This window comes from Podarcis tiliguerta (assembly GCF_965153285.1).
Source record: "Podarcis tiliguerta genome assembly, chromosome: 13".
NCBI classification, from domain to species: domain Eukaryota; kingdom Metazoa; phylum Chordata; class Lepidosauria; order Squamata; family Lacertidae; genus Podarcis; species Podarcis tiliguerta.
Window position 1 is genome coordinate 2194930 of NC_139546.1, and position 13077 is coordinate 2208006.

General features: G+C 43.1%; 1 protein-coding gene across 6 annotated transcripts in view; it reads right to left on the reverse strand.

Moving 5' to 3' along the window:
• Positions 1 to 13077, reverse strand: part of EPB41L4B (erythrocyte membrane protein band 4.1 like 4B) — a 132751-nt gene that overhangs the window by 77982 nt on the left and 41692 nt on the right. For all 6 annotated transcript variants that reach the window (XM_083407638.1, XM_083407636.1, XM_083407637.1 and 3 more), the window contains exons 3-8: positions 12945 to 12987; positions 11359 to 11437; positions 7647 to 7691; positions 3613 to 3665; positions 955 to 1075; positions 22 to 109 (exon numbers count right to left, since the gene is read on the reverse strand). In XM_083407638.1, the coding sequence (XP_083263764.1) occupies positions 22 to 109; positions 955 to 1075; positions 3613 to 3665; positions 7647 to 7691; positions 11359 to 11437; positions 12945 to 12987 (429 nt within the window). The remainder of the gene's footprint in view (positions 1 to 21; positions 110 to 954; positions 1076 to 3612; positions 3666 to 7646; positions 7692 to 11358; positions 11438 to 12944; positions 12988 to 13077) is intronic.

Here is a 13077-nt window from a genome sequence, read left to right on the forward strand (position 1 = left end):
ATTGCAGGGAGAAGCTCTTACCTTAACTACATGCATATCCACCCCATACATTTCTAGCCATTTGGCTTTGTTCAAGTAGCACATTTCCGCCTGTGCAGGGCTCTTTCCCCTAGGAAAATGGAAGGGAGAAAAACAGTTCTTAATCAGAAGTATTGCTTCTTTCCTTCCACCAAGCCTTAGGGATTCAGTTTTGGGTTTATTCACACTTCCTCTGGTCCCAATGCTTTCCTTTGGGAGAAACTGCTCTTTAGCCCTCAGTCAGAGCAAATGGCAATTCTAGTATTTTTCCAGATTGACATTTGCTCTGATTTAGAGCTAAAGAGCAGGTTTTCCCTGGGAAAGGAGAGCAGCAAGGGGAGAAAGGCTTGGACTCGGGCCTAGAAAGTATGGGTCAAGCAGAAAACCATGGGTCAAGCAGACCCACGCTTTCTAGGCATGGGACAAGCGGAGGTGTGGACAAGCCCTTTGTATGTCTTACTACAGAGACCAGAAGCTGTGTATCTAGTGGGATGGAGCTGTGGCAATATCTTCCCATTTGCTGGGTGGGAGGTGGACGAAGCGGTGGGGAGATGAGTATGGGAACACTAGCACCAAATTGGCTTTGCCAGTGTGCCCGCACCACACTGACCTCCCCACCACCTTGTCCCTCTCCCTCGTGGCAGGGATGGCCCATCCCGTTTCACCACCTGAGGCAAAATGGGAAGGTGCCATCTTCACCAATGCCCCTCCGCCACAGCCTTGCTTATTGGGGTTGCACAGTTGAAGGCACTGGCGTGAACTTGCTGGAAGCAGAAACTGCAGCCGCTTCTGGTTTCTCCAGTGATAGTGGTGGGGCCAGTTCTGACAGAGAGCTCAATTCACTTCTTTGCTGGTCTCTCTCTTTCTCTTTCTCTTTCTCTCTCTCTCTCATCACATGCTAAATTGCAGATAAAATCAGGTATCTTCCCACCATACCTGAATTCTTTCCACTTCTGAAAGATTTCAAATTCCATTGCTTCAGTTTGATTAGGAGTAAATAGGAATTCTGAAACAAGTTCTGGAGTGTGTTCAGGGAGCTCACATTCGCCAAGCTCAGCTGTCAAAAGTTGGAAATTCCAAATAAGATATCACATCAAAGTAGATTATAAACACTACTATCTTTTCCAAGCTATGACGTTATTAGAAAACACCTCCGTTTAAGTTTTCCAGCTTAAACAAATTCAGAGCAAGAGAGCAATAAGCAACAGAGAAAGTTAGCATGTAGATATTCTGGTCTGTGGGAAAAGGTATTACTCAGATTCATAACACAAATTCACTGGGTACTCCTGGATTTATTATGAGTATTAAGAGCATATGTAAAATAAATAATTTCACTGGAAAAAAGCCATTAGATTAAGCGGAACAACCTCTTGCCCTAAGGGAACAACCTCTTGCCTCAAATGCTAAGGGAGGGAGCAGCTTTGCTCTCAGTCACCAGGCTCCCTGCTGCTCGTGCCCAGGAGCCAAGTCACACCAGCTGAGCATTCAACCTTGCACACACGAGTTGATTTGGATCCCACCCCCTTGTACGAAAGAGCTGTGTACCAAATGCACAGGTGCCAAGGGGCGCCCCTGCTGGGTGCTGTGCTGGGCGTGTCTGGGTGGCCTACTTTACGCATTTTTTGAATGCACGGATCTCTTTTCAAGAGGCGGGGAGAGAATGTAAAAGAGCAACTATGTGAAGAACATCACATTTTTCTCTTATTTGAACAACTGCATTTTATGAACAGATCATTTCTTAATTTCCTTGGTAGCAAGATTTATTCTTTATCCCAACAGTTATTGGCATTGTACAGTGAGGGGGGAAAGTATTTGATCCTTGCTATAAATTTGCCCATTTGCCCTCTGACGAAGAAATGACCAGTCCATAATTTTAAAGGTAGGTTTATTGTAGTTGTGAGAGACAGAATAACAACAGGAAAACCCCCAGAAACCCAGAAGACAAAAGTTAGAGATTGATGTGCAGTATAATGAGTGAAATAAGTATTTGATCCCTTTGCAAAAGATGACTTAGTACTTGGTGGCAAAACCCCTGTTGGCAATGACAGAGGTCAGGCGTTTCTTGCAGGTGGCCACCAGGTTTGCACACATCCCAGGAGGTATTTTGTCCCACTCCTCTTTGCAGATCCTCTCCAAGTCAGTAAGATTTCGAGGCTGATGTGTAGCTACTCGAACCTTCAGCTCCCTCCACAGATTTTGGATGGGATTAAGGTTTGGAGACTGGCTAGGCCACTCCAGGACCTTAATGTGCTTCTTCTTGAGCCACTCCTTTGTTGCCTTGGCCGTGTGTTTTGGGTCATTGTCATGCTGGAATACCCATCCTCGACCCATTTTCAATGCCCTGGCTGAGGGAAGGAGGTGCTCACCCAAGATTTGACGATACATGGTCCCGTCCTTCGTCCCTTCGATGCGGTGAAGGTGTCCCCTTAGCAGAAAAACACCCCCAAGCATAATATGTCCCCCTCCATGTTTGATGGTGGGGATGGTGTTCTTGGGGTTGTAGGCAGCATTCCTCCTCCTCCAAACATGGCGAGTTGAGTTGATGCCAAAGAGCTCAATTTTGGTCTCATCTGACCACAACACTTTCACCCAGTTCTCCTCTGGGTCATTCAGATGTGCATTGGCAAACTGCAGACGGGCCTGTACATGTGCTGTCTTGAGCAAGGGGACCTTGCGGGCTCTGCAAGATCTCAGTCTTTCACGGCGTAGTGTGTTACCAACTGTTTTCATGGTGACTATGGTCCCAGCTGCCCTGAGATCATCGACAAGTTCCCCCATGAAGTTCTGGACTGCTTCATCACCGTTCTCCTGATCATTGCAACTCCACAAGATGGGGTTTTCCTGTTGTTACTCTGTCTCTCACAGCTACAATAAACCTACCATTAAAGTTTCCCTATATTCTAAACAAAATGCTTGTTTAACCTGGAGGTAGGCTGTATGAATTGTGTATTGCTTTGTAATGATTTGTTGGGTCTCTGGACCGTAATAAAGATTAATGATGATGATGACCATTAAAGTTATGGACTGGTCATTTCTTCATCAGAGGGCAAATGGGCAAATTTAGCAGGGGATCAAATACTTTCCCCCCTCACTGTATATATATATATATTCTCCTCTCTTGTTTCCACTTAGCCAATTCAGATTATTTCAAATGAACAAATTTAAGTATTACAACCAAGCCATTTACTATTTCTGTGAAAGCATTATTTCATAGAAACATGGTTAGCGATTTGGGACAGGAACTGAAGCCTAACATACATACATACATACCTACATACATACATACATGAGTTTTAGCTGTCAGTCCCCTGTCAGCAATTAACGTGCAACTATGGGAGAGTTTTCACAGGCTGCAGAAGAGTTTCCATCAGACTTTCTGACAGGCAAAGGCTACTGGGAAAGAGAAAGACTGCCTTCTCTTGGAAGAACTATGGAGCCTATTACTCCCCCCCCCCCTTAAAGTTCAGTTCAAGTAAAGTTCAAACAGGCAGTATGTAGGTCTACTCTGTCTGTAGCAGTTCCAGGCACCACCATAGCTCTGACATGTGGCCTTTGGCGGCCATATGTGAATGAGCAACCAACACTGGGACATACCTTGGAGACACAAAGCAGCGAGTTCTACAGCTGTTTCATAAGGGCATTTCAATCTGTAAAGAAAGATACAAATATTTCAGTAAACAACAATAATCCCTCACAAAGAAGCCTTCCATCAATTGAACTCAACATTATTATTTATTAATTAAAATATTTCGTATTATTTCTCTTAAATGACATTCAAAGTGGCCAACTGCAAACGATTTGATACACAATCCAATTACAGTAGTTACAAGTGAAACCATTTTAAAAAACCTTTTATGAATTCTCCTGCAATGTTAAAACGCCATATCCATGAACTTCATATCCATGGAGTATGGAAATGCTTAAATAAATAATTTTTGGCTGGCCTTGGCTGTGGCTGCCAGAGCAAGCAACACCCCTGTCCCTTCCACTACCTTGTGAGGAGCTAACTCTATGCTTGGGTATTGCTACGTTGTGCACACAGAAAACTAGTATTCAAGGGGGCAAGTTTTTGGCCTTGCCATCTCCATAAGCTCATTTTCTATGCGCAGGAAACTGCTCTGTGTCAAGAATCATTTGGCCATATGAGCTCCCACTGACAGGATGAAGGGGTACAACTCAGAGATGGATTTACCACCCTTGTAGAGCCAAGCTTGGTTAAACAGCAGGCACAAGCCTTGCCATTTCCCCATTCTGCACGTGCCAGATCAGGCGTGAGGGTGACTTGCCAAGCCCACTTAATGGTCCCTGATTCATGTTTCCCTCTTATGGAAACAGAGCAAACTCCTATTACACCAGTTATTCAGACCTCCCCTGCCCCCACACCAAATAATTACATGCATAACAGTGCAACCACTGCCAAGCCTAATCTTAGCATGTAAGAGCTTCTCATGCCCTTTCAAAACGAAAGGTGAAATACTTACTATTAGCTGCAAATATAACATGTTATTTTATTTCCATGAGGAAGAAGGAAGTCGCTCAAAGGATTTTACGCACTCCATGTAACAATTAACCAATCAAAAAGGGTCCCTTTCAAAAGCTCGTGACGAAAGATAAACTTTCCCGCAAGGACTCTACAGAGAAAGGCTCTCTGTTGTTGACCAAGTCTGCAGTCCTTCGCACCTAGGGCTCATCCACACTTTCTAGTCACAGGTCCAAGCTTTCCACTGGCAAAACTGCATTTTGCCACTAAAACGGCAGAAAACCCAATTGCCATTTGCTCCAATTAAGTGGTAAAACGTGGGTTTTCCTGGGGAAAGCACTGGGACCAAAAAACAACAAAACCCCTCGGACACAGACCTGGAAAGCCTGGCCCTGTGCCTAGACACATGGAGCAAAGGAAAGTATGAATGAGCTCCTACAAGGGAGAAAGGTGCCTTGCAATCCTAAACATACTTCCCTAGGAGTAATTCCCACTGAATTCAGCAGGACTTGCTTCTGAATAGACTTGCTTAGGATTGCATGCAGGGCAGAATAGGAATAAATACACTCAGGATTGCTCTGCAAAACTCTCCACTTTTATCAGATACAGGTGGAAACCAGTTCCAACTTCCACCGGCTTTTTTTAAAGGTATCACTTCCTTTTCAAAAATACATTTTGGAGCAGAGACTTGTAGTAAAGGCTCCATTTGGGATGACATCTGCTATTCATGTTGAAGGTAACCCAGAGAGACAAAGTTTCACTTGCACTCTACAACTGCTTTCTCCTCCCTTGAACTGGTCTGTCAACTCAGATCTTCATCTGAGGCTCTTGCCAAGCTGCTACCTGCTTCCAACAGTTGGCAGGGGCACGGATTCCAGAAAGCATACCTTTCCTCTGGCAATGTCAAGGTTTGGGGAATCTTGTCCCTTCCCCGGTGGCAGCCAAAAAGCAGATAAACACGAAGAGTCCTTACCACGTGATTTATTCCGTATTCACACAGAGAAAGGAATGTAGTCCTTATTCTATAATGGCCTTGCTCCGAGTAAAGCCCAACCCCCTCCGTCTCTCTGTGTCATTCCTGTGCTGGCTAAGCTGAGCTTTCTGCCCTTGAGCTTTCTGCTCTACTACCCTCGATGCACGCCTGGTCCTGGGAGAGGGGGGCTCAGGAATGCTCTCCAAAGACACAGAGTCGGTCAGCTGTCTCTGCCCCAGTGTTTCTTCTTTCTGTTGTTCCTCTCCCAATATTTCCCACCTTCCCCCCTCTGCAGTCTCTGAACTATGTCCTTCTGCAAACCACAGTTCTAAATCTATACTGTCCTCCTGTTCTCGAGAGGGTTCAGGAGGAGGGGGTGGCCCCCCTGAGTCCAGCCCCTGACAGGCAATAGCCCTTCCCCAAGCAAACCAACAGCACCTTTTAGAGGCCAGAATAATTTGGTCCTGTTTGCTTAAGCATGTAATAGCAATTAATACTTACTGGCCATGACTGTTCTTTCCTTGCATTTCTTTTTTTGTATTTTGTTATGGTTTTCAAATTTATCTTAGTTATTGTTTGCATTTTTATATTTTATTAACTGTGTTTGCAAGCTGGCTTTTTTAGTGGAAAAATGAAAGTAAAAACATATTTCTATTATTATTAGATAGCCTTCATGATATAGTCTTTGTTATTGAAATAAAGCTCTCTCATCCATGCATCCAAACACAGACTCTGACCAAGAGGCTGATCCAGAAAGCCACAGTGGCCCTGGGGTGGACAAGCCACGTTCTGGTGGAAACGCATCAGTGGAAACCCAGAAGAAAGAATATGGAACTCAGCAAAGAGGACAGGCTTTTCCCTTGTAGAAGACGAAGCCTTAGTGTTACATCTGCTCAATAACCAAAGCTAATTCCCCCCTTCCACTCTTATTTCAAAGCTATTTTTGTCTTTGTATCAGAAAGGCACTCAGCCAATTTGGCTGCCAATAAATATTGCTGCAGACATTTCTGAGATCATGGTCTTTCCAACAAGAGGCCCTTGTCCAGGTTTGTTCATTGCCATACTTTTAAATGTTGTGAGGATCCTATGTCCTTTCAAAATGTGGGTTTTGGGGGTGGAGTTATTGGGTTGTTGTTTTCATTTTGATTATGTATTTTGTGGGTTTATATTTTGATTTTATTCTGTGAACCGCCCTGAGACCTCCAGGTATAGGGCAGTATATAAATTAAATTAATAACAATAACAAGTCCCAATATAAAGGTAAAAAAGATAAAGGACCCTTGGACAGTTAAGTCCAGTCAAAAGTGACTATGGGCTTGAGACTCTCATCTCGCTTTCAGGCCGAGGGGGCCGGCATTTGTCCACAGACAGCTTTCCAGATCATGTGGCCAGCAGGACTAAACTGCTTCTGGTGCAATGGGGCATCATGATGAAAACCAGATCACACCGAAATGCTGTTTACCTTCCTGCCGCAGCGGTTCCTATTTATCTACTTGTGCCAGCGTGCTTTCGAACTGCTAGGTTGGCAGGAGCTGGGACAGAGCAACGGGAGCTCACCCTGTCGTGGGGATTCGAACCGCCGACCTTCCGATCGGCAAGCCCAAGAAGCTCAGTGGTTTAGACCACAGCACCACCTGCTCCCCAATATGCAGAGCAGTGATGTGCAAACCTTCCTTTCATCTTAGCTCAGATCAGATTAGTGTCATCTGAGTGTGGGAAGGTACTTAACATAGACACATACAGACACACCAGAAGAGGAAGATGGAACACTTTTGTCTTCCGTTCCCATCACTCCAGGTCATTGGCCATGCTGGTTGAGAATGACAGAGTACAACAGCAGGTTTCTCACTCTTGTCAAGTGACTTGAAGTGTTTTTGCATAGGTGGGCAAACTCAGGGCTCCCAGATGTTGCTGGACTCAGACAGCCCATCTGTATGGACATCAGGGGTGATGGGCATTGGAGTGCAGCAACATCTGGAGGAACAAAGATTAGCCACTCTTATTTTATTACTTAATGAAAGGTTATGTCAGGTGATGATAGTGCTTTGAGTGATTAAGAATTTGAGTTCCCTCTTATTAGGTTTAAGCTTTCAATTGATACACTTTATTTGAGCATCTCCTCCTGAAAAACGGGACTCGGGTTCAAGAAATACGAAAAGAAAAATAGCAACGTACTTTCCCGAAAGAACATCTTGCCGCAGCTGTAAGACAAACAGGTACCTGGCAAAGACACAAGAAAAAGGAAAAAGATCAGTCATGTTTCCCAAGAGTTCCCCACCCTGTGAAACAATAAAACCCTTTTGGATCACAACTTTTTAAAAAGGTCCTAGCAACAGTTCTCATACCCACACCAAAAGCACTTCAAATAAAGCCAAATGTATTATTTCAGAGTAGTGTGTGAACTGCCTGCATTCCATGACTTCTGGAAGATCTGTATGTTCCATACAAGAACCAGAACCAGAACTTATTCCACTCATGGATGTTTCTTACTGACCTTGTTAGGTATGAATTAGTTTTAGGCCAAAAGAAAGCACCCCTTTCCTATTACTCCAGCAGATGTTGAGGAGATTCAGCAGCCTCCAGTATCCCCAAAGCTGTGAAGTCCAACTATAGAACCCCAGTTCACCATAATAGCACACAATTTATTTTATCATTTGACTAGTGAAAAGCCAGCCACTGTGACAGGTTATCTGCATGCAGAGAAAGTGACTCTGTACCGTATTTCAAGGGCCCAGGCTTTACACCCACCTTTCAGGTGTGTCCCAGATAGCAGTTTATTTACTTTGCTCCACAGAATTCAATGGCAGTCATTGGTGACAGAGACCACTCTTATTGGCAAAGCTCAAGGATGGAGAAGCTGTGGCTGTTAAGATATCATGGGTCTCCAACTCCCACCAGTCCCAGCCAGCATAGTCAATGGTTAAGGATGGTAGAAGTTGGAGTCTAACAACATCTGGAAGTTCCTCACCTCTCACTCCTCTGCTTTTTTTGGTCGTGCTACAGTGTGACAGAACGTTAGGAACTTGCATATACCTAAAGCTAAATGTTCATCAAATTTGACATAGCACTGCAGCTCTTTCCTCATTCCCACTCTGCCCTACTCATCCAACAATGAAGTTACTGGCTTGGTCAAAGGAAGAGTAAGGAAAGGCCTGCTATGCCAAATCTGGCCCTCCCTTCTCTTCCAGAAACCAAACATAGCCAGGCTCTGAGGAAGAAGTAAGAAATATTTACCCACACTCCTGAAAAAGAAGGTGCACATCAGGCGAAGGTGGGGAAAGAGGAGATTGCGTCCACCCACCTGCTGCACTGCCTGCTCACTTGCTGGGTCTCTGGGCGAGTGAATAGGGAGAGGTGGGTTTCTGTTTGGGCCACTTAGACTCTAGCTAGCTGGGCCTCAGAGAAGAGTGAACAACCAAGCCATGCCAGCTGCTGCTGCTACCCTTTCACAGGAGATGAGCCAGGGGCTTCACATTCCAGGTGAATCAAGAGGACAACTCTCAAACCCTGACAGCTTTTGCAGGAATAGGGGATGCTGGGTAAGGCAAGAGGTATCCAAGTTTTCTTATAAGGAACCAGAACCTAGGAGACATCTCAGTGTACTATAATGGAACTAGTGAGGAAAAAGGCAAGGCACAAGGAAACTAGGTAGGGAGAATGCTACTGTATCACCTTTTCCAACATGACCTGACCTGAAAATGCCACTCCTAGATGCTTCTCTCATGGTTTGGACTCCAGACCAGGGTGGGGTGGATTACCTGTCTTTGGAGAAGACAGACAGAAAACCCATCAGTCAGGTTATTTTCCTCTCTCGGGGAGATGAGAGCGAGTGTGTGATATGTACTAAAGCACCATCTGTTTAGAGAGGGACCCTTCCTATCTGACAAGCGTGATCCTTGCTCCCTGCCATGAGGCAACAGCACCATCCCATCCAAACCAACCTCTGACAAAATTAAGCCTCCAGTTTTAGAATTACAGAATGCAGGAAGGACAAGACATCACCTTGCATGTGTTTTCCAGAGACTATATAGGAAAGAATAAGTCAAAATCTTATAAGAAACTGGATACCAGCTGCTTTATAAGACTCTCTTGATACAGACAGTGACCCAGCATCCTTTAGCCGTGTGAAAGATAAGGAGATCTGAGAGCTGCCCTCCTTAGCTCTTGGCAGTGGCTAGTTATTCCCAGTGCCTACGTTTAATGAACATGGAGTCTAGTGTCACAGATAAACCAGGGAGAAAGAAGGTACTAGAATGAAGCTTAACCACAGTTGATATTCTGAAGATACAGTCACTTAAGCACAGATTTTTTTTAACCATTGCTAAATTCTGTCAATTTTCCATGAACATGGTCCCTACAGACACCAAACTCAATAAGAAGGCAAAAGATCCCGTACTTGGTGGCAGCTCGCTTAACACACATTTAGGCAAAAGCTGCACATAATGCTATTAAAAAGAACATTGTTAATAACAGGGTGGATTTGATTTAAATCATATTGATTTAAATCACAATTTAAATAATGATTTAAATCTCTAGTCAGTAAGACTTTATTTAAATCATTTTTTCCCAGAAAGATTCATTCTTGCTGGTATAATCTTAATATTTACAACCAGATGAAGGTTTCATTTTTGGAATAATAAATTTTCTAAGTAGTTTTTACAGTTATATCAAAAATTACTGATTTGGTTATACAATTAGAAATACATAATTATGAAATTAATGTGAGGTTTCATAACTTAACTGTTTATATTTGGACAACTTTTCTCCTGCACTTTATTGGAAGGAGAAAAATAATCATTTTCTTAATAACTATTTAAACAATTTATTTAACTAAAACAATAATATTACAGCATATGTATCCATGTTTGTTAACTGATGTGGTGAGAGGCTTTATTGTTTGGAGAATGTCAGGCCAGCCCTGGGAAGAAGGGCCTGGAACCAGTGAACTCTTCTTCATTGACCTGCAAGCACTTCAAGGACTTACAGATCCCAGTTCTTATTTCCACCCCTTTGGATTTGCTTCTGCATTCAGGTGCCCATTCTGTACAGTTGGGTGTGAGTGCAGTTGTTGGGACCCCGTGGGATTGGGAAGAGGCTGCCAGCCCTGAAGAGCCTTCAGCACTTGCCTCAAGTCTGAGGTGCACAGATATGCAACTGACTTGCACAATTATTACACAAAGATCCACAGACTTGTGGAATATTCTGCTCACAAGGCTGCACTTTCATTTCCACTGCTTCACACTCAGCTAATTCCACTCCAAACAATCCATTCACTGAACCTCTTGGAACTTAGCCTTTCAGAGGCAAGGGCTTGGTTCTGTGTATATAAATTTGCAAAGGAACAATGGGATTAAGGTTTTCTCCTCAACTCTGTATGTTTATTTTATAACATTTTTCCTGTGAAGAAAAGGCATGTTATCTCTGCAGACACAAATTCACACTTTTGAGAGCTGCAAAAACAACCATCTGTGATAATATCTTCTTGTTAGAAAAGCTGCCCCAAATAATCTTACAGAAACCTCTGGAAGAGCAAGACATTGTCAATGGATTAATGGAATTTGTTTACCCAAAAAACCACTACATATTAAACCTCATGCTACGTAATTAAAAACAAATCCTTATTTCCTGATGAATAGCCTTTGGACTATAATGTAACTTAAATAGAAAACTATCTTTAGAAATATTTTTCCTCCAAAAGCATTTTATTTTTAAAAATCCAATTTAAATTTTTAAAAATTCATTTTTTTCATCTTTTTTTAAAAAAAAAAACAACCAACAACAAACCATTGATTTTTATCCACCTGGTTCAGAAAACCAACCCCAAATTTATCTTCAACTCTACCTTCCTTTCCAGATGTTTGGGTTGCAACTCAAAATCACTTCCTACCTTGTGAATTCCTCATGGAGGTTGTTTGGCTCCGATGAATAGTATTTGATTCGAAAGTGCAACGTATATGGTGGCCCAACTAGATGAAGAAAGGTTTTTAAATGTTAAAAGCCAGAAGCCGTGCAGTAACTCATACAACACTCTATCACAACGAACGAAGGTATTTTGTGAAAGTGCTGAAGCCTTTGGCGTGAGCAGGGCTGATGTCACAAAGGCCCAGCAGTGATGCTGCCACAGACAGACTAGGCAGGAGAGGGGGGTCCAGGCAGCACCAGAGAAAAAGCAGAGCTCAACCAGATGTAATGGGGGCAGCTGTCTTTGGCTCATCGCAGATTTGCTGGGGGAGCCAAAAAGCTGCCTTAGTAGCGTTGGGAAGCAGCCCCTCTGATTCAGATCCACTCTGCCATTCCATTCACTAGTCATCCCAATCTGATCCATTAAATCTGAAGCTCCCTCTCTCTCCCTTCCTTGACTATAAATCGAAAAATTGCCTCTTCAAACGGAGTGGATTAAGCCTGGCAAATTTCAGGCCAATCCATTCAGTGGGGGTTTCTGCAGGAAAACTTTTATTTTAAAAAGTGGATTAAAATTGGAGATATGGTGAAATTTCAGGCGGCAGTACAGCACTTCTGCAAAAGTGGACTGCAAGTAAGTTGGGTTGCTACTATTACATCTTGTTTTATCTTAGGAAAAGGATAGGTGGAGTGGAGGAGGCAACAGCTTGAAGCAGGAAGGCCGAGGGCTGCTTATGAAAGGGCAACACTGAAGGCAGAATGGGCAGAGAAAGCAGGAAACGAACAATTGCGGACAGAATGGGCCCTGGGTGTAAGAGCTAAAGGAGAAGAAATATAGATCATGAACATCACTGGTTGAAATACACTTCAACTGGGAGACTTAGGTAGGTACTCTATCGTAAATGCTTTTATGGAAAATTTATGTCTGGTAATGTGCTCTAAAAAGCAGTGTAATTTTTTTTATTTAAGGGGCTCATCTAAGTGCACATTTACATTGCATATAAATTACTCTTCCGGTGTATATTCACTCCACTTCCACATTCAACTAACTATCAACAGAGCACAGAGACACAGGACATATCAAATGCTCAGTAAATAGGGAGTAAGAAGAGCAGAGGTGGACTAAAGGATGACTGCACTACAGAACTACCAGTCAATTGCTAGTCCAGGCACTTCTTATGATTTAAATTGAGAGTGCACACTCTAGGTGCTCAGATCAGCGAAGCCAATCAGAAGTTTGCATTCTTGCTTATCAGAAAGTGGTCTGAAAGCCCTTATCAAACTTAATTAAGAGCTCCTGGTGGACGGTGATCAAGTTCATACCTGCTTAGTTTCATCAGCTCTGCATTGTGGTCCCAGGTGGGGAACTACCAAATAGCATATCATTAATCTGATCAAGAGAAAACTACTGAAAGAGGCAGTAACGGGGGGGCAGGGGGGAGTGCTTAGGGATCTCACACAAACACCTTTCAACTAGTGAGCAACATGGCAAATAGTGGGCAACGTGAATCTGTAATTTGAAAAATATGAAATATTTAGCAATGACTCAAGATTTAGGTTCACCATACTTACTTTTGATTTGCTTCTTAATGGGTTTTGAATGGTCTAGCCAGTGCTAGGAAAAGAAAATTGTTGTTTTTTTAAAAAAAGGAAGGACTCTGCTCGTTTTTAATAGTTCAGAAAGAAACATACAAAGAATACCATG